General features: G+C 34.4%; 1 protein-coding gene across 2 annotated transcripts in view; it reads right to left on the reverse strand.

The window, feature by feature from the left end:
* Positions 1-22,983, reverse strand: part of NCAPG (non-SMC condensin I complex subunit G) — a 51,135-nt gene that overhangs the window by 9,287 nt on the left and 18,865 nt on the right. For both annotated transcript variants that reach the window (XM_020992683.2, XM_078148999.1), the window contains exons 7-15: positions 22,661-22,810; positions 19,735-19,875; positions 18,988-19,111; positions 15,529-15,618; positions 14,976-15,155; positions 7,074-7,184; positions 6,351-6,470; positions 3,702-3,941; positions 1,314-1,495 (exon numbers count right to left, since the gene is read on the reverse strand). In XM_020992683.2, the coding sequence (XP_020848342.1) occupies positions 1,314-1,495; positions 3,702-3,941; positions 6,351-6,470; positions 7,074-7,184; positions 14,976-15,155; positions 15,529-15,618; positions 18,988-19,111; positions 19,735-19,875; positions 22,661-22,810 (1,338 nt within the window). The remainder of the gene's footprint in view (positions 1-1,313; positions 1,496-3,701; positions 3,942-6,350; positions 6,471-7,073; positions 7,185-14,975; positions 15,156-15,528; positions 15,619-18,987; positions 19,112-19,734; positions 19,876-22,660; positions 22,811-22,983) is intronic.

Consider the following 22,983-nt stretch of genomic DNA (forward strand, 5'->3'; position numbering starts at 1 on the left):
GTTTGTCATTAATGTTGATGGCAACTGCTTACACAAAATAACAGTCACTGAAGTATTTTTTAAATCCCGCTTCCCATAAACATGGTTTTTGTTGGGGAACTTTTTGACCAGGTCTCCCTATCTTAGACATGCAGGAAGTACAGAAGGTGCTAATGGATCTACTGTTGATTACCATAAGAGTTTCTGACCTAATCCATTTCCAAACTGGGCCAATTTTCTCCTCTTTAGGAATAATTACACCTAACTCCTAGGTGGTTGTAAGAGCAAAATATGGTCATATATGTAAATTGCTCTGCCAATTTTAAAATGCTATATATTAGCTATTATTATTTAAATAATGAAGAATCTAATTATTTTGGTATATGAAGAGGAGAGGCTTTGTTTTTAAAAGAGCCTATAAGGCACCTTTATGCTCTTTCAAAATAAATGCTTATTAATAATCAACAAACAATAAGCAAAATGGGACCTCATATTTTCTACTTCTTTCAGGAGACTTCTTTCAGGATGGCAAAGATGTCCTCTACTGCTGAAAACAGCTTGGCAAAGCCTGCTTGGTTCCTCCTAACTCTCATCAAGAATACCCTTAATTCATATACAGATGATTCAAACATTTTGACTGATATTCTCTCCCAATTTTTTCCCCCTCATATTTTTGGTATCATCCCCTTTCAGATACTCTTCACACTGATCCTTTGATGCCCCCCAAATTGTTGCTCCAACAAAGATCTCTTTTCCTTGCTACTTTCCCCATCTTTGTTCTCTTTAATAATGCATCTACCTCCCTCATAAACACATCTTTGACCATGATGTTAGGGTTCAAGTGTGCAGGTTCCATGATGGAGAAATGATTTGATACAATACTTTTTTATAAATATTTTTATCTAGTTTGTTTTCTACCTTCCATTTTTTTGTCCTTAAATGCCTTGAGATAACTTTGTTTGACTAGTCTCACCAAGCTTTCTTTAAATGAGTTTTAGCAAAATGTTAAGCAGGAAAAATTAACATTTAGAAAAACATTGAAATTCGTATTGAGCTATTTTGAGACTCTTCTGGCCCAAAATTCCACTTGGTGTTAATTTTTTGGGGAGCCCTTATTTAATTTTATAGGGGAAATGAAGGGAGTAAAGAGGACTTATTTCACAGAAATTGACTAAAATAGCCTCTGCTGAAATGAACTTATTCAGTAAAGACAGAAATAGTTAAGTGTTTCTAATATCCTCTTCTCTTTCTTTTTCTCATCTTGCCCACAATTCAACTGATGAACGAAATCATTTTTAAAATTACATTTTAACATATTAATTTGATTCAAATACCTGCTTGCATAAGCAAATATAGGGAAGAACACCCCTAGACAATGTCGCAGCTGAACATCCTCTTCAGTCACAGGATTGTACCACAACAACACAAGACGAGAAAGAAGCCTGCTACTGACTAACCGTCCAGAAAACATCAGTTTGGCTAGTCCTTCTGCTGCAGCTGTCCGGAGCTCAGAAATCTGAAACACAGTTGGATGATGACAGGAAGGATATCTGCACAATTATTTCTTACTTCAAAAATAGACAAGGAGCCATCCCTGATATTTTAAATAGTTATTGTCTGAAGATAATGCACAATATCCACCTATCTACCTAGCTCTTTAAAAGAACATGCTATGGGAAGTGGAGTATAAAAAGAGGGCACAGAAGATAAGGTTTGCCCATTTCATAATGTAACCTTGGATCAACTGTGTATAAAATGGGAGTTCCAGAGTCAGAGTTTACAAAGTGTTTCCTTCATACCACTATGAAGAACATCATTATTCCTATTTTTAAAATGAAGAAATTGTTTCCGAACATAATATTTATGGGTGTATAAATTGTAAAAATTTATGTGTGTGTATACATACATATGTATATGAAGTCATGAAGCTGCTTTTTCATTGGAAGAGCTGAGTTTTCTTCTTAGTCTTAGCATACAGGAAATAAAACCACTAAACTAAAGGGTCTTCTAGAAAGGTTTGACAGACAGGGGGTCTAGGCAGCATGTGGTATATAGTACAAAGAGTGCTAGATGTGGATAAAGAGGACAGTGGTTACTGACTATGCTACTTACTTATTCTGTGACCTTAGGCAACTTCTTTGGACCTTCCTTTCCTCATCTGAAAATGAAGGGGCTGGACTAGGTGACTGGTGTTACCTTCAAACTCTAAATCTATGATCCTATGAATGAGTCGTCAGCTTGTCCTGATAATCCTCCTTGTCAATCAACCAAATCAAAAAACATTTATGAAGTGGCACCATGTGCTAGGTACTGTGCTACATGATGGGGGATTCAAAATAAAAAAAATCAAACAGTCTCTACCCCAAAAATCTTACATTCTTGAGACAGACACGGACTTACAGAAGAATATGCATAACATACACAAGATAAATACAAGTTAATTTAGGGAAAGGCTTCATGTAGAAGGTAAAGCTTGAGGAATAAGTCCTTAAAACAGAGCTGAAGGAAATCTGAATGATGGTCAAGTTCAGTTGCTGAATATTGCAGAATGACTTGTCCCAAGTCTCGGCTGGTAAGTGTCAGGGATGACACTTGAATCAGGCCTTCCTATTATACATTTTCTACTATACCGTGTTTTTTTCTTATAACATCCTTTGGGCAAGATCAAACAGTCTTCACTAATCAGATCTATAGTCTGGTAAAGACCAAGAGGGTTGGAAAATTTAGCTAAAGTTAACTAAGACCCCAAGCTGCTTGGTCTTCACTAGGCTATGCTGAGTACTCAGGAACACAAAGTAAGTGACAAGGGTCCCCTATCCCCAAAGAACTTACAATACGAAGTATTCAAAAGCCATTTTCCCCCCTTAGTTCCTGATAATCTAGTTTTTTCAATCTATAATGTTTACTGTTATATTAACTGTGGAAATTATTTTGTGTTTATACATATTTACTCTGTATATACCTGTCTGTTCATGTTATTTTTGTCCAGTCAATAAGCACCTCGAGGGTAGGAACAGTTTCATTTTTATTTTTTAATTTCCAGTGCCTAACATACCTTGCATACAAGAGGTTTTAAATAAATGCTTGCTAAATGAGTAAATGACCATACAATATGATCCTTTGGTAGAGATATTACCGAATCAATCTAAATTTTCTTGAAATTTCTCTTGGAAGAAAAGAAGAAAAACAAAATGTTTCACCTCCTGTACTTATTAGTATTAAGTCATTAATCTGAATAAGCCATTCAATCAATAAGTACTTCTTAAGTGCTTGCAATGTGTTCAACTCTTTACTAGATTTGAGGGAGATATAAGACCATCTGATATAATTGCCGTCTGTCAAGAGCTTACAATCCTTTTGGGGGAGACGAGACCAAGGCACACACGCCCAAAACAATTTAGGAAGAATAAGGTGATCAGAAATGTTTCCAAAGCAATTTAAACACCTGAGAATATGGAAGAAACACTGGACGTATCCCAAAATTGTCACGTTACATATGAAAAGCAAGAGAAAAGAAAATAAAGAAATCCCTAAGTAGCATTCATTCCTCTGAAAATAAGAGCACAAAAATATTAGAAGTAAATATCAATATTTGGTTTAAAAGACACTCTACAATGCAGGAAATGTATATGATAGATTTTCAGACAGTCCACGTATAATGTAAACAAAAACAACAATACATTCTAAGGATGTTTCATAACAGGCTGACAACTGTTCCTTACCTCGCTGTCTAAAAAGCCAGCCAGAAGCTTCAGGATGTTCTTAGCAGTTGCAGTCTCTTCTTCCACAGCTTTTATTTTTAGCTCATGGTCAGCATCACCGCCGTCAGTTATCTCTGCTTCTCTACTCTCAAGGTCCTTGACTGTTTTGGATTTAAATGGCTCAGTCCCGAACAACAATAGCTGGTCAAAAACTGCCTTGAGAGCACTTATTTTTATTGTGACATCATCAATTTGCAAAACCTAAGTCAAAGCAAAGGAAGAGGAATGTACTTCTGTCAGACAACACTGATGATGTTTTAATACACACTTTAACAAAAGAAGTCTATTGAGGTATCTCAAAATAGAGAATGGACGCTTCCTGAAAATTCAATTCAAACAAACACTGATTAAACAATTGCGTGCATGAAATACGCTAGGTGATGTTTGTTTTTTTTAAAATCACAGCTGCAGTTTCATCTATATACAGAACCCAGAGTAAGGAGAAATCTGGTAGGAGGGTTGGCTGAGTTAGGGCTAAGACTGATGGAGCACATAAGCATACAAGTAATTATTATACAATAGAGTGTGCAATTGGGGCAAAGACTAGATGAAAATAATGTGCTCTAGGAAAATTTGAAAGAGAGATGACTTTGGTGGTGTGGAGAGGCACAGAGAAAGGGGAAGAATCAGGGACGGCTTCACAGAGCAGGTGGCATCTAAGAGGCTTTGAAGAAACAGAAGGCTTTGACAGGCCGAGATAAGCAGACATTCCAAGAAAAGGAAATGGACTGTACTAAAAAATGGAGTTAAGAAATAGCAGAACAATATCAGGGCATAGCCAGAACTTCAGTTTGGCTAGACTACAGAGTACAAGAAGAGAAGGAATGTGAAATAAGGCTGAAAAGTGTAAGGTGGAACCAAATAACAGTCTTTAAATATGCCAAGCTAAGGAGTTTGCATTAAATAATATGTATTGAAAGTTTTTGAATAGGGAATTAACATGGTCAGCCCTAAGCATTAAAGATAATTTAATTATAAAACAACTGTGGCAGCTGTGTAAAGGATAGATTGAAGAGGGGAGAGATAGTAGTCAGGAAACTATAACAGGTAAAAGTGATAATCATATATGATCCAGGATGCAAGTAGCTGGAGCAGAGAAATAAAAGACAAAAGATATTCTGGAGGTAGAAGCAACAGCTCTTGGCAAATGAGTGTAGGGTGCTGAAGGATGAGGAAGAATTAAAAGTCTTGATATCAAGAACTGGAGTCTAGATGATCGCTAGGATAGCAACGTGATTAATATATTTCAAGAAGCTAGAAGAAAGGTAAACTCGGGTGAAAAGATGCCAAATTCCCTTTTGAACATGCTGAGTTTGAGGAGTTGGGAGGACACAGAGGTAGAGACATCTGGTAACCAGGACAGAATCAGAGAAAAAAGAGACTTCTTATGTACTATCTATGAGAACCTCACCATAATACTCTCTACAACATCCTGAACAAGTAATTACCCAGCTTGAGAGACTCAAGTGAAGAAAACCTGCTATCTCTTAAAACAATCCATTCAACTTCTTAATACTGGGAAATTTTTATTACAACAAATCTAAATCAGTCTCTATAACTTCTACCCACTACTTGAGGGCTTGGCCCTCTGAGGCCAAGCAGAAAAAGTCTAATCCCTCTTCTATATGACAGCCCTCCAAATATTTAAAGATAGCAAACATTCCACATCCACCTATGTCTCCTCTTCCAGGACAAACACTTAAAATTTCTTGTGGTGCTCTTCACATAGTATGATTTAAAAAAAAAAGAGGTAAGTCTAAGCAAGAGATAAGAAGACAACAGCCAAGTACTATATTACTACCCACAGGACATTAATAGAGAGGCAGGACTTAAGTGTGTTGGGTAGAACCTCTGTGGAAGATTTATGGAATTTATAAGATCAAGAAATGCACAGGATGAGAAATGTCAGGAAAACCCACATCAATGACATCGTGGATCCAGTGGATTACTGAATTATTATGGATGACTATCTATCACAATGACTATAGATGACTATCTAACACAAGAAGTACTAACAGAAAAATTAAAGCTACCTTTAAGGGCCACTGACAATCAAAAACTAAGAAAAAGCATTTATATAATAACAAAAAACAAAATAGGACACCACAGCTCACTGTACATAACTCTGATTTGTGTAGATCTTTAAGAACATACATTCTATGTAACTTTCTGAAGGCAAGAACTAAAAAAGATCAACCATATCCTAATGCATAAAACTGTGATAATATATCTAACTCTAAATTCTAAAAACAGTGCAACTTCAATAGTTCTTTAACTTCCCTCATTCCTACTGGCTAGCAACTGTTCTAGATAATTGAAATAGTCATCAAAGTGAAACAATAATCATCTAACAAATGTAGGTGCAGATTTGTGAAATCAGGTTTGGCTACCACAATCTGAGAAAGACAGTGGGTCTGGTTTTTAACCCTAAAGGAAGCACAGATTTCCTCATTCTAATGAAAGTCCTGAAACTACCCACAGAGAAAAAAAGGCAAGAGTTCCACATGAACAGAAACCAAACTAAAAAATATCTACTTAGTATGATTATGACAGATATACATTTCATCCCAAAAAAGCATAAATGAAATTTTGTCAAAAATTAAATCTTACCTGCAATAACAGTGCAAAATGTTTACTGGCAAAATCTTGATTCTGCAGACCACAGCAACCTAAGCATAAAACAGCCATATTTCTCACTACAGGATGAATACTTGTTATTCCAGGAAGAATCTAAAACAAAGCATCAGAAATTAAAACAACTGAGATGAATATAATGAATCTTCAACATATAATAATCACTTGAAAACATGTACAAGATTATAATTCCATATAAACTCATTGAGACAGTAAAACAATAATCAAATTGACCTAAATTGGCTCCTTCATAAATAATATTTTCTTTTATGCATTATTATTCTTAGCAGTCTATAGGCTTCACCAGATTGCCAAAAAGGGCCATGACACAAGAAAGGTTAAGAACCCTTGTGTTATAGGTGTGATCATTTCATAAATAAAATCCCCTTTGAATGGGACCTAAGATTAAACCAGTTAATATATTCTAATCTGTAATATAACAAAGTTCTTTTGCATTGTCATCCCTGATCTGTTTTAACATCTTTATCTCCATGCAAGGGTAAATATATTTCACATTTATTTCTAACTTAAAAGACACTTGCCTCCCCCAAATCACTGGTTTTCATAGCTAACATTTTGTGAAGGACATATTTTACACACACAAAAAAATTTTTCAATACTAAATAATATACTGTTTAAAAAGGGGCGAGGAAGAAGGGAGAACAGTAAAATAAAGCTTAGAAGCCATTGCTAACTTACCAAAGAGTCAATAATAACATTCATGGTTGCACTTATGCCCGTAGAAATAGAGATCTGTTTCAGAAGTTCATAGCATAAAATTAGACATTTCTGTAATGTTTCAGGATCATTCTGAAATCAAATAAAGTAAAAATATTCAGAATAAGTGGGAGAAAATGTTTCATTATGTACATAAGGTTATAAAGCTCTAGCCATAGAGCTCAAAGTGAAGTGCTAAATTCTATGCTGACCACCAGTGAATTTGCGATGAACATTTTCAAAATAATCTAATTAGTGACAGCAGCACTTTAGAAACTGAAAAACTAGATTTCAAAATCTATTTTGCCCCATTAATAATCACTTTTCTAATATATTTTTTAAAGTAGTTGAAACAATTTTTGATCTTTCCACAACACTGTATTGAATGCAATTTTTACTGCATTATGACCTGAAAAAGACACGTTTAATATTTCAGCTTTTCTGCATTTGGTTGTTAGGTATTTATGACCAAATACATGGTCAATTTTTGTGTAGGTACCATGTATCAGTGAAAAAAGGTATATTCCTTTCTATTCCCATTCAGTTTTCTCCAGAGGCCTATCATATCTAACTTTTCTAAAATTCTCTTCACCTCTTTAACTTCTTTTCTTGCTTCCTTTTTGGTTAAATTTACCTAGTTCTGAGAGGAAAAAATTGAGGTCTCCCACTAGCATAGTTTTTACTGTCAATTTCCTCCTGTAACTTATTTAGCTTCTTTAAAAATTTAGATGTCATACTATTTGGTGCATATGTTTAGTATTGTTATTACCTCATTGTCTATTTAGCAAGATATAGTTTCCTTCCTTATCTCTTTTAATTAGATCTAGTTTTTTGCTTTTGCTTTCTCGGAGATCATGATTGCTACCCCTGCTTTTTTTTTTTTTAACTTCAGCTGAAGCATAAGAGATTCTGCTCCAGCCCCTTACCTTTATTCTGTGTTTGTCTTTGTGCTTTAAATGCATTTCTTGTAAACAGCATATCACAGAATTCTGGGTTTTGATCCACTATGCTATCTACTTCTGTTTTATGGGTGAGTATATCCTATTCACATTTACAGTTATGATAACTAATTTTGTTATTTCCCTCCATCTTATTTACCCCTGTTTATCCCTCCTTTCACCCTGTCCCTCCTCACAAGTGTTTTACTTCTGACAACTACCTCCTCTCTCTTCTATACACCTCAACTTCTTATTTCCCTACAGGGAAGGTAGATTTCTATATCCAACTGAGTATGTATGTTATTCTCTCTTTGAGCTAATTCTGATGAGAGTAAGCTTCAAGCTATCTGAAAAAAACTGCTGGGAAAATTGCAGAAAATGGCAGAAACTAGGTATAGACCAACATCTCACACCATATACCTGTGCCCAGACTCCACTCTCACTTTTCTGCACCAGACCTTTCCTGTAGAAATTCTAAATTGTATTGAGCTGGAAAATTGTTTCACTCTGTCCTTTTGTGGGTTCTGCTGCTCCAAAATTATTTAAAGTTTTGTAAAGGAGCTTAAGGGATAGCTTCAGCAAGTCTCTGCCTTTTCTTGACTATCTTGACTCCACACCCCCCCCCCCGGGGAGGTGTTGTTAAATACTTGAACCTCACTCACACCCAAATTGATTCAAAGAGGGAAAATATATGTAGACACTCAACCGGAAATAGAAATCTATCTTACCCAACAGGGAATTAGGAGGGGAAGGGGATAAAAGGTAGGATATTAAAAGATAAAAGGCAGTGGTCGAAAGAAAAGCAGACTTTGACCCAGTAATAGCTCTTCTAGGGCTATATCCCAAAGAAATCACAAAAATGGGAAAAGGACCCACATGTACAAAAATATTTATAGCAGCTCGTTCTGTGGTGGCAAAGAATTGGAAATTGAGGGGATGCCCATCAATTGGGGAATGGTTGAACAAGTTGTAGTATATGAATGTAATGGAATACTACTGTGCTATAAGAAATGATGAGCAGGCAGACTTCAGAAAAACCTGGAAAGATTTGTATGGACTGATGCTGAATGAAGTGAGCAGAACCAGGAGATCATTGTACACAGTAACAGCCATGGTGTGTGATGACTAACTTTGATAGACTTAGCCCTTCTCAGCAATGCAAGGATCTAAGGCATCTCCAAAAGTCTCATGATGGAAAATGCTATTCACATCCAGAAAAAAAAACTATAAAGTTTGAATGCAGATCGAAGCATGCTATTTGTTCTTTTTTTTCCTTCTGTTTTGTTTTGTTTCCTCTTTCTTGCAGTTTCTCCTATTGGTTCTAATTCTTCCTTACAACATAACTAATGTGAAAATCTGTTAAATAAGAATGTATATGTAGAGCCTATATCAGATTGCACACTGTCTTGGGGAGGGAGGGGAAGAAAAATTTAAAACTCAAAAGCATATAGAAGTGATTGTTAGAAACTAAAAATAAAGTAATAAAAACCCAGACTTTAGAGGAGAAACAGGATAAAAGTGAGAGGATAAACAGAAGAAAACAGCGCAGAGGGAAATGCAGTTAGTAATCATAACTGTACCCATAAAATGGAAGTGGATAGTAGAATGGATTAGAAACTAGAATCCAACAATATGTTGTCTACAAGAAACACACTTGAAACAGAGAGACATATACAGGGATAAATTATTATATTTACTATTATAGTAAATAATTATACTTCAGCTGACATAAAAAAAAGGCAGGGGTAGCAATCATGATCTCAGACAAAGCAAAAGCAAAAATAGATCTAATTAAAAGGGTTAGCAGGAAAACTACATCTTGCTAAAATGAACCATAAAAAATGAAATAATATCAATGCTAAACACATATGTACCAAATAGTATTCAAATAACATTCAAATTCTCAAACGAAAAGTTAAAGGAGGAAAAGACAGAAAAACTATACTGGTGAGAAACCTCAACCTTCTGTATCAGACCTAGATAAAGTAAATAAGTAAGAAGTCAAGGAGACGAACAAAATATTAGAAAAGTTAGATATGACAGAACTCTGCAGAAAACTGAAAGGGAATAGAAAGGAGTTTCTCAGCTGTACATGGCCCCTTCATAAAAACTGACCGTGTAGTAAGGCATTGAAACCTCACAACTAAATGCAGAAAAGCAAAATATTAAATGCACCCTTTTCAAACCATAATGCAATAAAAATTACATTTAATAAAGGACCATGGAAGCATAGATTAAAAGTTGACTGGAAACTAAATAATCTAATCCTAAAGAATGAGTGGGTCAGAGTAAACCATAGAAACAATCAATAATTTCATTACAGAGAATGACAACAATGAGACAACATTCCAAAATTTGTGGGACACAGTCAAAACAATACTTAGGAGAAATTTTATATCTCTTAGTCTGCATATCAGTAAAAGAGAGAAAGAGTAGATCAATGAATTAATTTGGCATACAAGTAAGAAAACTGTAATAAGAACAAATTAAAAATCAACAATTAAACACCAAAACAGAAATCCTGAAAATCAAATGATTAATAAAACTGAAAGTGAAAAAACCCACTGAATTAATAAATAAACCTAGGTGTTAATACTGTGGAAAAAAACAATAAAATAAACCATTGGTTAATTTGATAAAAAAAAAATTACTAGTATCAAAAATGAAAAGGGTGAGTATCCCACCAATGAAGATGCAATTAAAGCAATTATTAGGAGTGATTTTGCTCAATTATGTACCAGTAAAAAATGACAATCTACGTGAAATAGGTAAATATTTACAAAAAATATAAACTGCCCAGATTAACAGAAGAGAAAATAAAATACTTAAATAACCTTATCTTAGAAAAAGAAATAGAAAAATCATCGTTGTCTAAGAAAAAATCCTCAGGACCAAATGGATTTGCTAGTGAATTTTACCAAACATTTAACAATTAATTCCAATATTAAACTATTTCCAAAAAAAATAAGTAAAGGAGTCTTATCAAATTTCTTTTACAACACAAATGTAGTGCTGATAACTTAAACCAAAGAAAGCAAATACAGAGAAAGAAAACTATAGACCAATTTTCTCACTGAATATCAATGCAAAAATTTTAAATTAAATACTAGCAATGAGATTGTAGCAATGCATCACAAAGATCATACATTATGAACAGGTGGGATTTATACCAGGAATGCAGGGCTGGTTCAATATTAGGAAAACCATCAACATAAGTGACCATATTAATAAGAGCAAAAATCATATGATTATATCAATAGATGCCTAAATAGCCTCTGACAAAAAATAACAACCATTCCTATTAAAAACACTAGAAAACATAGGAATAAGTGGAGCCTTTCTTACTATTAAAAACAGTATCAATCTAAAACAAAAAGCAAACATTACTTATAACAGGGATAAGCTTGAAGCATTCCTTGTAAGATCAGGGGTGAAGAAAGGATATCCATTATCACCACTATTATTCAATATTGTACTAGAAATGCTAGCTATAGCAATAAGAGAAGAAAAATAAAATGAAGGAATAAAAATAGCCAATGAAGAAACAAAACTATTACTCTTTGCAGGTGATATAATGGTATACTTGGAGAACTCTAGAGAATCTTAAAAAAAAAAGCTGAAACAATTAGCAACTTTCAGCAAAATTAAAAGATATAAAATAAGACCAATATAAATCATCAGCATTTCAATAAATTCCACTTCAAGTAACAACAGACAATATAAAAGACTTGGGAGTCTATCTGCCAAGACAAACCCAGAGACTATATTTACACAATTACAAAACATTTTTCTAAACTGGAGAGAATGAAAGAGTTAGTAAGAGGATGAGAGAGAGAGAAAATGGGAGGGAGCAAGAGAGAGAGTTTAACAGAAAGGAGGGGGGAGGAAGAAACTATATTTATGCAATTACAAAACACTTTCCTAAACAACTATAATAAAAATGACAATTCTACCTAAGTTAATTTACTCATTCACTGCCATACCAAACTACCAAAGAATTATTTTATTGAGCTAGGAAAAATAGTAATAAAATTCATCTGGAAGAAAAAAGGTCAAGAATATCAAGTGAGTCAATTAAAAAAACCGTGAAGGAAGACAGTCCAGCAGTTCCACATTTCAAACTATATTACAAAGTAGTAATCATCAAAACAATTTTGTACTGCCTAAGAAATAGAGTTGTGGATCAGTGGAACAGATCATACAGTTCAGAGGTATAATACAGAGTAGTAAATGATCATGATAATCTAGTGTTTGATAATCCCAAAGATGGGGTAAAAGCTCAACATTTGACAAAGAATTGCCAGGAAAACAAGAAAGCAGTTAGGCAAAAACTAGGGACAGATCAATATCTCATACAATACACCAAGATATGATCAAAATGGATAAATAATTTATACATAAAGGATGATACAACTAAGTTAGAGAAGCATGGAAAAATGTACCTGTCAGATCTATAGATAAGAGAGTTTATGACCAAACAAGAGACAGAGAGTATTACAGGGAGCAAAATGGATACTTTTGATTACATTAAATTAAAAAGTTTTCCACAAACAAAACTAGTACAACCAAAACTAGAAGGAAAACATGAAATTGGGGGGGGGGGAAGTTTACAGCAAGTTTCTCTGATAAAGGCCTCATTTCTCAAATATTAAAGAACTGAGTCAAATTTATAAAAATAAGAGCCATTCCCCAGTTGATAAATAGTCAAAGGATGTGAACAAGAAGTTTTCAGAAGAAATCAAAGCTATTAATAGTAACATGAAAAAAATGTTCCAAATCACTATTAACTAGGAAATGCAAATTAAAATAACCCTGAGATACCATCTCACACCCATCAGATTGACTAACATGACAGAAAAGGAAAATGACAAATGCTAGAAGGGATGTGGAAAAATTGGGACACCAAAGCACTGTTGGCAGATGTGTGAATTAGTCCCACCGTTCTAGAGAACAATTTGTAACTACACCCACATGACTATAAAATTGTGCATACTTTTTGATCTAGCAATACCACTACTGGGTCTGTATCCCAAATAGACCATGGAAAAGGGAAAAGAACTTATTTGAACAAAAATGTTTATAGTAGCTCTTTTTGTGGTGGCAAAGAATTAGAAATCAAGAAGGTATCCATCAGTTAGGGAATGGCTGGACAAGTATATGATTGTGATGGAATACTATTGTGCTATAATGACAAGCAGGATGGTTTCAGAAAAACCTGGCAGACATCTAAACTGATGCAAAGTGAAGTGCATAGAACCAGGAGAACATTGTAACAGCAATATTTTAAGGATGATCAATTGTGAAAGACTAGCTATTCTGATCAAGGCAATGATCTAAGATAATTCCATGGTGAAAAATGCTATCCACCTCCAAAGACAGAATTAAATGAACTCTGATCGTAGATTGAAGCATATTTTTTAAGCTTTCTTTATTTTTATTGTTTTGTGTTATTTTGCTAATATGGAAACATGTTTTGTGTTACTTCACATGTATAATCAATATCAAATTGCTTGCCTTATCAAGGAAGGGGGAGGGATGGCAGAGAAGGAGTGAATTTGAAACTCAAAAAAAATTTTTTTAAATGATTGTTAAAATTTTTCAAACATGTAATTGGGAAATATTTAATAAAATAAACAAAAATTAAATAAATAATAAAAGTAAACCCCCAAACCAAAACTGAAATTAGAAAAAAAAAATCACCCTCTTTTAATATGATAAATAAGTGGATGATACACTGAATAGCTAATTAAAGCACTTCATAAACAAACAAAAAAAGATACTTAGAGCAGTGTTATTCTATGAACACCATTTATATTGAATTAGCAAAATAAACACGAACTTTATATTGTCATAGCTAAACTACAATTAAAAAGAAAAGGAGATTCTGCTCATGAAAGGGCAGATACTTATCTTTTCCCAATTATAACCAGCAGTTGACGGCATTTTAAAATTACATCTTTTTCAGCAAGAACTTTGAAAATCATGTTTTAAATGTGTCATACACCAATACCTAGAGACTTTTTGAACCTGAAGAAAATTAAGAATGAAATTCTATAAAAATCAAATTCCAGACCATTCATTAGAAGGTGAAGCACTCTCAAAGCAAACATGACTCAAAACAATTCAACTATAGTAACTTCATCTAGAATTTACAAAAAATATTCTTAAGCATTTACAAGTCTTTCATACACACACTTTCAAAACAACGGTACTAAGATACTAAAAGATCCTACGGAACCTATGGAATTAAAGAGAGAATAAATTCTGTTGATTAGTTTTTAGTGTTAAATGGCACGAAGAAACCAGTATAGAATCTTCTTTAAAGTCTTTTGTTCAAAGATGCTTAACACTTTCAATAGACGAGAAGATAGATCTTTTAAGGAAGTGTTTTAAAAAATAATAACAGACAGCTAAAATTGTTAAGGGGTAATCTAGCTATTTTATGCAAGATTACTTTTACACTAAAGCTGAGTTGACTTGAAGAATTCATTAGCTAGAGGGAATGATATTAGAAGCTTCACTGCCATGATGACCTACACCTGATCTGAAAGAGAATAACCAGATCTCATTTGCAAAGGGAGGAGAGGCAGGAAAAGAAGACTGCCCCTCCCTCAGCTCCCCCCCCCTTCTATTATGGAAAAAAGGGAAGAAGTCATAAGAAGGCAAAGGAAATACAAAGCCTTCAGGACATTATGATTACTAGGATACATAAATGCATAACATACTAGCTAATTAGAATAAGCAGCTGAATAAAGACTTCCCAATTCTAGACCAGGGAAGCAAGCCAGAATGGTAGGTCTTATGGTCAAGCCACAGTGCCACAAAAACTCTCCAAGTCCAAAGCACAATCTGCAAGGCTTCTGGCTTTAATTAAGGAAAATGAAGTTTCAGTTAAGGTGATTAACAGTAGTTGAAGTTTAATATGAGAACTGCTTCCAATTTGTACCTTCTCCATGTGAACCTCCTTAATCTCAAGTTGTTCTGTTTCTTTTATTAGGGCCATTTTGGTATCTTCTAGTTCTTTTATTTTCTCTTTTAATAAAGAGGCATGATTAAAATCCTGGAGGGTAATGCATTCCTCCAAAGCTTCCTTGGCTTCAATAAGCTTCACTTTTACTTCAGCCAACTAAAGAAAGATATAAAGATTGGAAAAAAACAACAACTTTATTAAATTTACTATTAAAACTTGTAGTAAAGTGACATTTGTAGGCTTAATATGTTAAACAATTCAATGACAAAAATTTAGAACAATGACACTAAGCAGAAAGACATAAATTTTTGGAAAGAAAAAAATGTATGATCCTTTTTAAAGACAGAATTTGACCAAGATTTTGATGCTCTTATAGTATTTAATCAAAAAATGCGAACTTTTCAAGTATGCTATAATTTTCTCTATCTTCCTTCAAGGCAGTTTTCAGACCAGATTTAGAACAAAAATCAGAAGTTAAAAACTGTACTGGCCTTGACCATTTATTTTATTCAGTTAGGAAGGGACTTACTCTGAGCTCTTTTTTTCTTGTTTCAGCAGAATCTTCAGTAGCATCAGCAGTGACTATGGGCTCTCGGATCTCTGAAATGATTTCTGTAACCTGATAAGAACAAAGAAATGGCAGTGGTTATTTTCTCCCAAGGGTCTCCTATTTTCTCCAGACTTTCTCCCATTTTTTCCCAATATTCTTTCCTTAATTCTCTTCCCTCTTCCCTGACGTTCTCATTGACTCTCAATAGCTTCAATGATCACCAGTAGGCAAATTACTTCAAAATTAATAATCCTACTCCCAACGTTTACCCAGAACTCTAGCCCTGAATTTTGAACTACCTACTGAGTATCACTCTTGGTGGTATCATGAGCACCTACAAGTCAACACTGTATATCGAAAACCTATCCTTTGCCTGATTTATTTTTGTTGACAGTACCACCATTCTCCAAGTCACCCAGGCTAATAAGCTGAGAGTCATTTTTGATTCTTCTCATTCTGTACATCCACTTACTAGTCAAGTTCTACTGACTGTACAGTAGCAATATATCTCCCATCTGTTCTTTCCTTTCCACTTTTATCACAAACAGGCTAGTTTAGTCCATATTCTATTTCATCTAGATTATTGTATTATGTTCGAACTAGCCCTCCAGCTTCTCACCTAACTCCTCCTTTAATATATCCTACATGTTGCCAGAGTAGTTTTCCTAAAATATCGCTCCGGTAAAAAAAATTATTAAGTATGTAGTAAATACCCACCATTGCTAGGCCTTATATTCACTAGATCCTCCTTACCTGAAAAATAAAGTACAAACTACCGCCTGGCATCCAAAATTTTCCACCATCTCAATCCAACTTCCCTTTACTACTTTACCTTAGACAACTCACTATACCTGGGCTATGTTTTCCAGCTAAACTATACTACTCACTATCCCCATTTTCACCCTCCTCGCTCATGCTTCCATGGCTTTGTCATGCTTTCTCTAATGCTTAGAAGGGCTAAGGAAAGAAGCTTAAAGACATAATGGAAAAGAGAAGGTTTTTATTTAAAGACAAAAGATGTGAAAATAGTATCAGCCTGTTACATTTTACAAAACGATCTGAACATTTTCAGTATGTAAGAAATATAATCTTTTGAACTGAGCAAGTATATTTGTTTACATATTGTTAAGAAAAATCAAAGGAGATTATTTTTTAAAATGCCTCGTTATTAATCTAAATATATTTTCATGAAGCAAAAAGCAATGTAGTTAGATTTAGAGCTACCATCTTATAAATGGTCATTTGGAAAGTATGATGGAAAATGCCTAGATTTGTTTAGTAAAAATTAATGAGGCCATGCTTATTTAACTAAAAGATAAGATGAAAAATGTAAGACTCTATGCAATCCAGGCTCTTGCTAGACTTCAGGATGCCAAAGAAGACTGTCCTGTAGTAAATGGTATGTGCAACATTATAATTCATTTCCAGTTTCACTGGGCTTACTTAATTCTCAGTAGCTGTTTTTTTTAAAGATAACACACAATATATACACCTTTCAAATCAAGACTTCTGCAATTTGTGTAAAGTGTATGAAAATTCAGGAAGAGATATGTTTGCTTCCCAAGTAACAACACTATGAAGACATTTGAGAGTTCTTTGGGGCAACTCAAAATTTTTTTTAAATTATTTTTAAAATAGATCTTTGAAATATCCATATACCTGTTTTTAAATGGACTGTTTATTGGTATATTTGGATGTCTCTAATCTGAGACAGCAAGATTTTATCTACTTGGTTATAGCACTTCTAACACCTTCAGGATGATTTTTTCCCCCAGAGATTCTAGGTTTGAATCCCTGCTCTACCATTTATTACCAGTTTATGTAGGACAAATCATTTCACCTCTATGAATTTCCTCATGTATTAAATAATGGGACAGAACCAGGTAATCCAGGTCTATGATCCAATGATACATGAAATTTCTTTCTGCCTAAGCCCCCACCTGATGAAAGCATTGTCTCCATTCTCAAATTTCTCATGGTGCTTTGCCCAGACCTCACTTTCACACTTATCAAAGTATCATTTGTGACAGTTATTTGTGTAAATTTATCTTCTCACTTTGGACTGTATATATTTTTGTGTCCTAGTGCCTATCACATTACTCCATATACAGTAGTTGCTTAATAAAGATTTGTTGAATTCAAGTAAAGAAAACTACTGCACAAAAAAAAGTCCTACCCAGACTTCACAGAAGAATAACAAAAAAAAATACTGCTGTTGAAAGCTATACTAAAAATTTTTAGATCACTAGCCTAGGGGAAGAAAAGCAGAAAAAGTTAATCTAATAAAATGTCTCAAAAATTCTTTAAACAGAAAACCACTCACACACGTAGAGAGAATATGAAAAGGGTCTATTGCTCTTCATAGTCAATGCTTGAAAAATTGAAGTCACTAACGCTAAAGATTAAACAGTGTAAAGCTAAATTTTGCTTCTTTTCTACATTATCTTCTTGTCCTTTAAGTTATCCAAACTTATCTCCTGTTAATTCCACGAAAAATGGAGATAAGAATGTCTTTTCACACTGTCTTACAAAGCAGGATATAAGTACAAGACGTAAAAGCAGTGACTCTATTCTCTCATTTTCAGTTACTCATTCAATCAATCAGTAAATATTTATTAAGCACTTACAATGTTCCAGGCACTGGGGATACCAGAGGTAAAAGAGTCCCTGCCCTCAAGGAGCTTAAAAATCTAATGGGGGAAACAACATATCTATAAAGCAAGTTATGTACTGGATAAATAGGGAATAATAAAAGAGGGAAAGCACTGGAATCAAGAGGGGTTGGGGAAGGCTTCCTGTAGAGGGCTGGATTTTGGCTGGGACTTAAAGGAAGCCAGAGAGGTCAGTAGTTGGAGCAGAGGAGGGACAGCATGGGAGACAAGCATGGGGGACTGAAAGAGACAGCTGGGCAACCTCTCCTTGAAGAGCCTATAGATTACGGAGCTCACTTGCTCGCAAATCTACACCAGTTCAAAATGTTTTGACAAATATGGACTAAGAGTGACTATGGGCCTAGTGCTTCACTAGGAACTAAGGGGCAATAAGAAAAAAATTAAGATAGGCACTGTCATCAACATACTTACAATCTGGCTGAAGAGACAAAACTGATTCACATGAAGCTATCAGACCACAAGACATCATAATAAAGTTCCAATTTAAATATAACAAAGGTGGTATAGACAACTCTGTCCACAGCTACTAGGAACATAGGACCAACTCAGAGGGATCTGTGATTTTGTCCACTGGCAAGCTGCCCATGATTTAGTAGATAAGTTGTACGCAGTTGCCTAAGCAGCACACAGAGGGTTGTGACTTGTCCAGGGTCACTGAGCTAGTGTCAGAGGCAGGTCCTCCTTACACTAAGCTCAATACTCTATCCTTTATACAACACTGCCTCTCATATTTATAAATACTCCTACAGAAAGAAAAGTTGCTTACAATCTGTGTCTTCTTAATATCATCATTAAGGAGATGAAGCAGTCTCTCAACCAGGGAAGAAACAAAGGAAATCGAGAGAGTTGGTAAGATAAGAATCTCCTGCAGGACAGCCAATAATTGCTTTCTGCATTAAAAAAAAAAATGTTAACTTGATTAGGACAATATATGACTTGATTTGTAAAGTGTCATCTCTTTTCTTAATTACATTCATCTGTATTCTCTGCCAGAACACACTACTACAGACTCAAAAATCTATGGAGACAGAGTTAAAAATCAAACTTCTGTCTTACAGAAAATAATTTTTAAAGGGGCTCTATTTGTTTACACTGTCATTAGGATACAATCATTGTTTATAAAATATCACTAGAAGTTGCTGGAATAATTTTTTAAAGATGCACGTTTTTAAATGAAAAGCCACACTATTGTTGAATAAGAACGTCATTAATAAAAAACCAAATATTTGCAGTAGTGTTTTAACTAGATAGACTATAATTTTTACATCTATGAAGTAAAATTTGAAATGAATACACTATCCCTCCTAGGTGGTTTCATTTAACTATTTTCAGAAAATGTATTTTGTTTAGAGAGTCTGGTTGTTTCTTAGAAAAGCTGTGTCAAAGCAAACTGAATAAAAATAAAGTTAATTCATTAGCAAAATAGAAAAATATATTTTCCTTTGGGAGAGGGCGAGAGGAACAAGAAACCAGTGGATCAAAATAAACATGAATGATATACATTTAGATTTACCTTCCTCCCTCTTCATTGGTATCCAAGGACTTGATAATTAGAATCAACTGCTGACCTATAAACTCTTTTGTCATCAAATTTTCAATAAAGGCAAAATCTCCTCTTTTTTCTTCAGTAACAACTGGAATGTTCTGAATATAACTAAATTAAAAAGAAATGAATAAAAGCAGAATATCTTTTAAAATACATCAAGAGACATTATCTTTTTTAAACCACTAGTAGGTCATGAAAAAGGCCAGTCTCCTTTTAAATTTAGTATTACAGAACTTATATAGATAAGTTTATAATGAAGTCATTTATTGGAAAGACTATTATCATTATGAGCTTTTGCAAAATAATAAATGATTCAGGAATGTATAAAATTAATTTGAGACTCAGTTTTCAATTTTCAAATGGGGAAATATCAGCACACAATACATTCTGATGTCATGGACAGAATGTTAGACTTGTAGTCAGGACAATCTGAGACTAAATCTCACTTCAGGTACATACCAGGTGTGTGACCTTGATCAACTCACTTAACCTCTCTAAGCCTTAGTTTCCTCATATGAAAAATGAGGGTAATAGCACCTACTTCACAGGGTTGTTGTGAAAATCAAATGGGATAACACCGAGAGGCACTTGCAAAACCTTAGAGCACAGTATAAATGCTAGGCATTATCATTACTAATATCATTAACACAAAATCCTTCTATGACTTCATCAGTGTCTCATTTTGTCAGGTATCCAATATGAAATAACTAAATTATCTTTAATTCATCCATTCCTTTGTCCCCCACATTCCACTACTTGTCAAGCCCCAATGATTCTTCCTTCATAAAATCTCTCACTTTCAGCCTCTTCTTTCCATTGCCTCTGCTACCACTGTCATCCAGGCCCTTATTCCAGACCTGAATTCCTGCTATGGCCAACCTGGGCCCCCTGCTTTCAACCTTTTCCAACCCATTCTGTACACATCCAGACACATACCCATTTTCCTAAAGCAACACCACTTTCACTCAAGTCAAAGCAGCAGATATTTATTAAGCACCTAGTATACACATGGCACTATATGAGGTGTTAAAGATTTTTTTTTAAAAAAAGTCCCAAAAGTTGAGACTTACATTCAGCTGGGTAGATAAAACATAAATACAATTTGGAAATGTAAGGAACAAGAATATAATTTCTTAAAGGAATACCAGTGAGAGCTGACTTCCCCATACCCAAGCTGTTTGTTTTTTGGAGATCAAAGGAATCAGTGGCTTTAAAAATTAATTTTTGAAACTTGTCAAGCACTATTGAATAAGTTAATAGAAACTTAAATTTACAAGCTGTCAATTAGTAACTAGTTGGGAGCCAGACTTTCCCACCAATTACTGTTTTCCTAAGATAACCTACTTCAAATATCATCTATTACATACATGTACATTGCTACAGCACTACTCCTCAACTGCCTATTTCTGGAGGCTTTTTCAAGTGACACTTTTCCAAGAAATCTTTATATGGACTGGCAAAGGTCATTCCTCCCCTTATGGACATACAACTTCACGCCACCTGAACCCTCTAAAGTTCAAGACCAGGAGAAGAAAATAGATAATTGGTATGTGTAGCCTATAGTGCTAGAATTTTTTAACATACTAAGAAATTTGCATCTATTTTCATTAAAGAACAGAACAAAGTCAACATGTTTTTATTGAATGTGGCATCAAGGCCCATAATTACATAAACATATCGATTGACAGAAATGGTAAAATTCAGGGACAATTAAATCAATCATCTTTTAAGACCCCTAGGATCTTGGGCCATCTCTAAAAAAAGGATTCTCTAATCCAATTTACTTTCTTTTCATAATTCTGTCATTCCTGTAAAAAGAGATATTTCCTATAAGAAACACAGGATAGCATAAGTGGAAGGAGCAAGACACTCAGGAGTTAGAAGACCTGGGTTTAGTCCCAGTGCATGTATTTATTATTAGCTGTATGACCTTAAGCAATTTATTTAGCCTATCTGAATCTCAGTTTACACATCTGTCAAATGAATATAACAATCCTGCCCAATTCACAAGGTTGTGGAGAAAACTAAATGAGGCAAAGTATGTAAAGTGCCTTATAACCATAAAGCATTAAATAAACTGCATCATCATAATTACCCATTTACAAGTGACATGTATATTGTGCTTGAGGGTTATGATGCAACTTGACTCAACTGTAATAAGACAATGTAGGCAGTAGGCACAGAATCATAGCCACATAGGCCATCTAGTCCAACTAAGGGTGCTGAACCTGGAACCAGTAAGCCCCATATTTAAAAACGGTCTCCTCCACTGCTAGTGGTGTGATAATGGATGGGCAAGGCCACCTTCTTGAGCCTCAGTTTCCTCACTATTAACATGGAAATGATAATAATACCGGCAGTGTTCCCAGATGCAAGATTCAAAGAGATGATGTTAAGTACTTTGCCCACCTTGACATTTTATGTAAACCTCAGCTGTTTTCATTTTAAAGTTTGCAAAAGATTTTATTCATACCAGTTACAGGACTCAGGCCTTCTTTATTCCAAGTATAGCACTCCATCACTGCATCCTTGAGCATCCATGATGCTTTTCACTACAAGTTTTTCCACATATAAATGCTCAAGTATAATATCTTAAATAGTGTTACTATGAATAATCTCCTCTGTCTTCCAAGCTTATTAGTAACTAAAGAAACTTTAATTTTATTCATCCACCCATTTATTTATTTATTTTTGGCAACTGGGGTTAAGTGACTCGCCCAGGGTCACACAGCTAGTATGTGTCAAGTGTTTGGTTTGAGGCCAGATTTGAACTCAGGTCCTCCTGACTTCAGGGTCAGTGCTGTATCCACTGCGCCACCTAGCTGCCCCCTAAGCTTTAATTTTATTCCTAAAATCAGTATTTTGATGATAGAATTAAAAAGGACCTTTTTACCTCAGCAGATATTCTGCATAGATAGCAGTTTCTGGCAAAATCTGTTCTAAGAAAGCTTCCCCGTCATCTCCTTTAGATTTCAGATATTCACAAAGAACTCTCCAATACAAAGCAATTTCAGGGGTTAGTGTTTCCACAGGGATCAATTTCCTTGATTTAAAAAAAAAAAGGCAATTAATTTATAATTGAAAAGTAAAAACCTAACAAAGTACATTCTCCAAACAAGAAGTAAAAAACTTTTAAAGCTGCTATAACTTTTTAAACTACAAGTTCATTTCAATTTATTTATCCTCTCCCATCCCCACCTCTAAAAAAAGAACTGA

This window comes from Phascolarctos cinereus, unplaced genomic scaffold (assembly GCF_003287225.1).
Source record: "Phascolarctos cinereus isolate Bilbo 61053 unplaced genomic scaffold, phaCin_HiC Scaffold_9;HRSCAF=440, whole genome shotgun sequence".
In the NCBI taxonomy this organism is placed as follows: Eukaryota; Metazoa; Chordata; class Mammalia; order Diprotodontia; family Phascolarctidae; genus Phascolarctos; species Phascolarctos cinereus.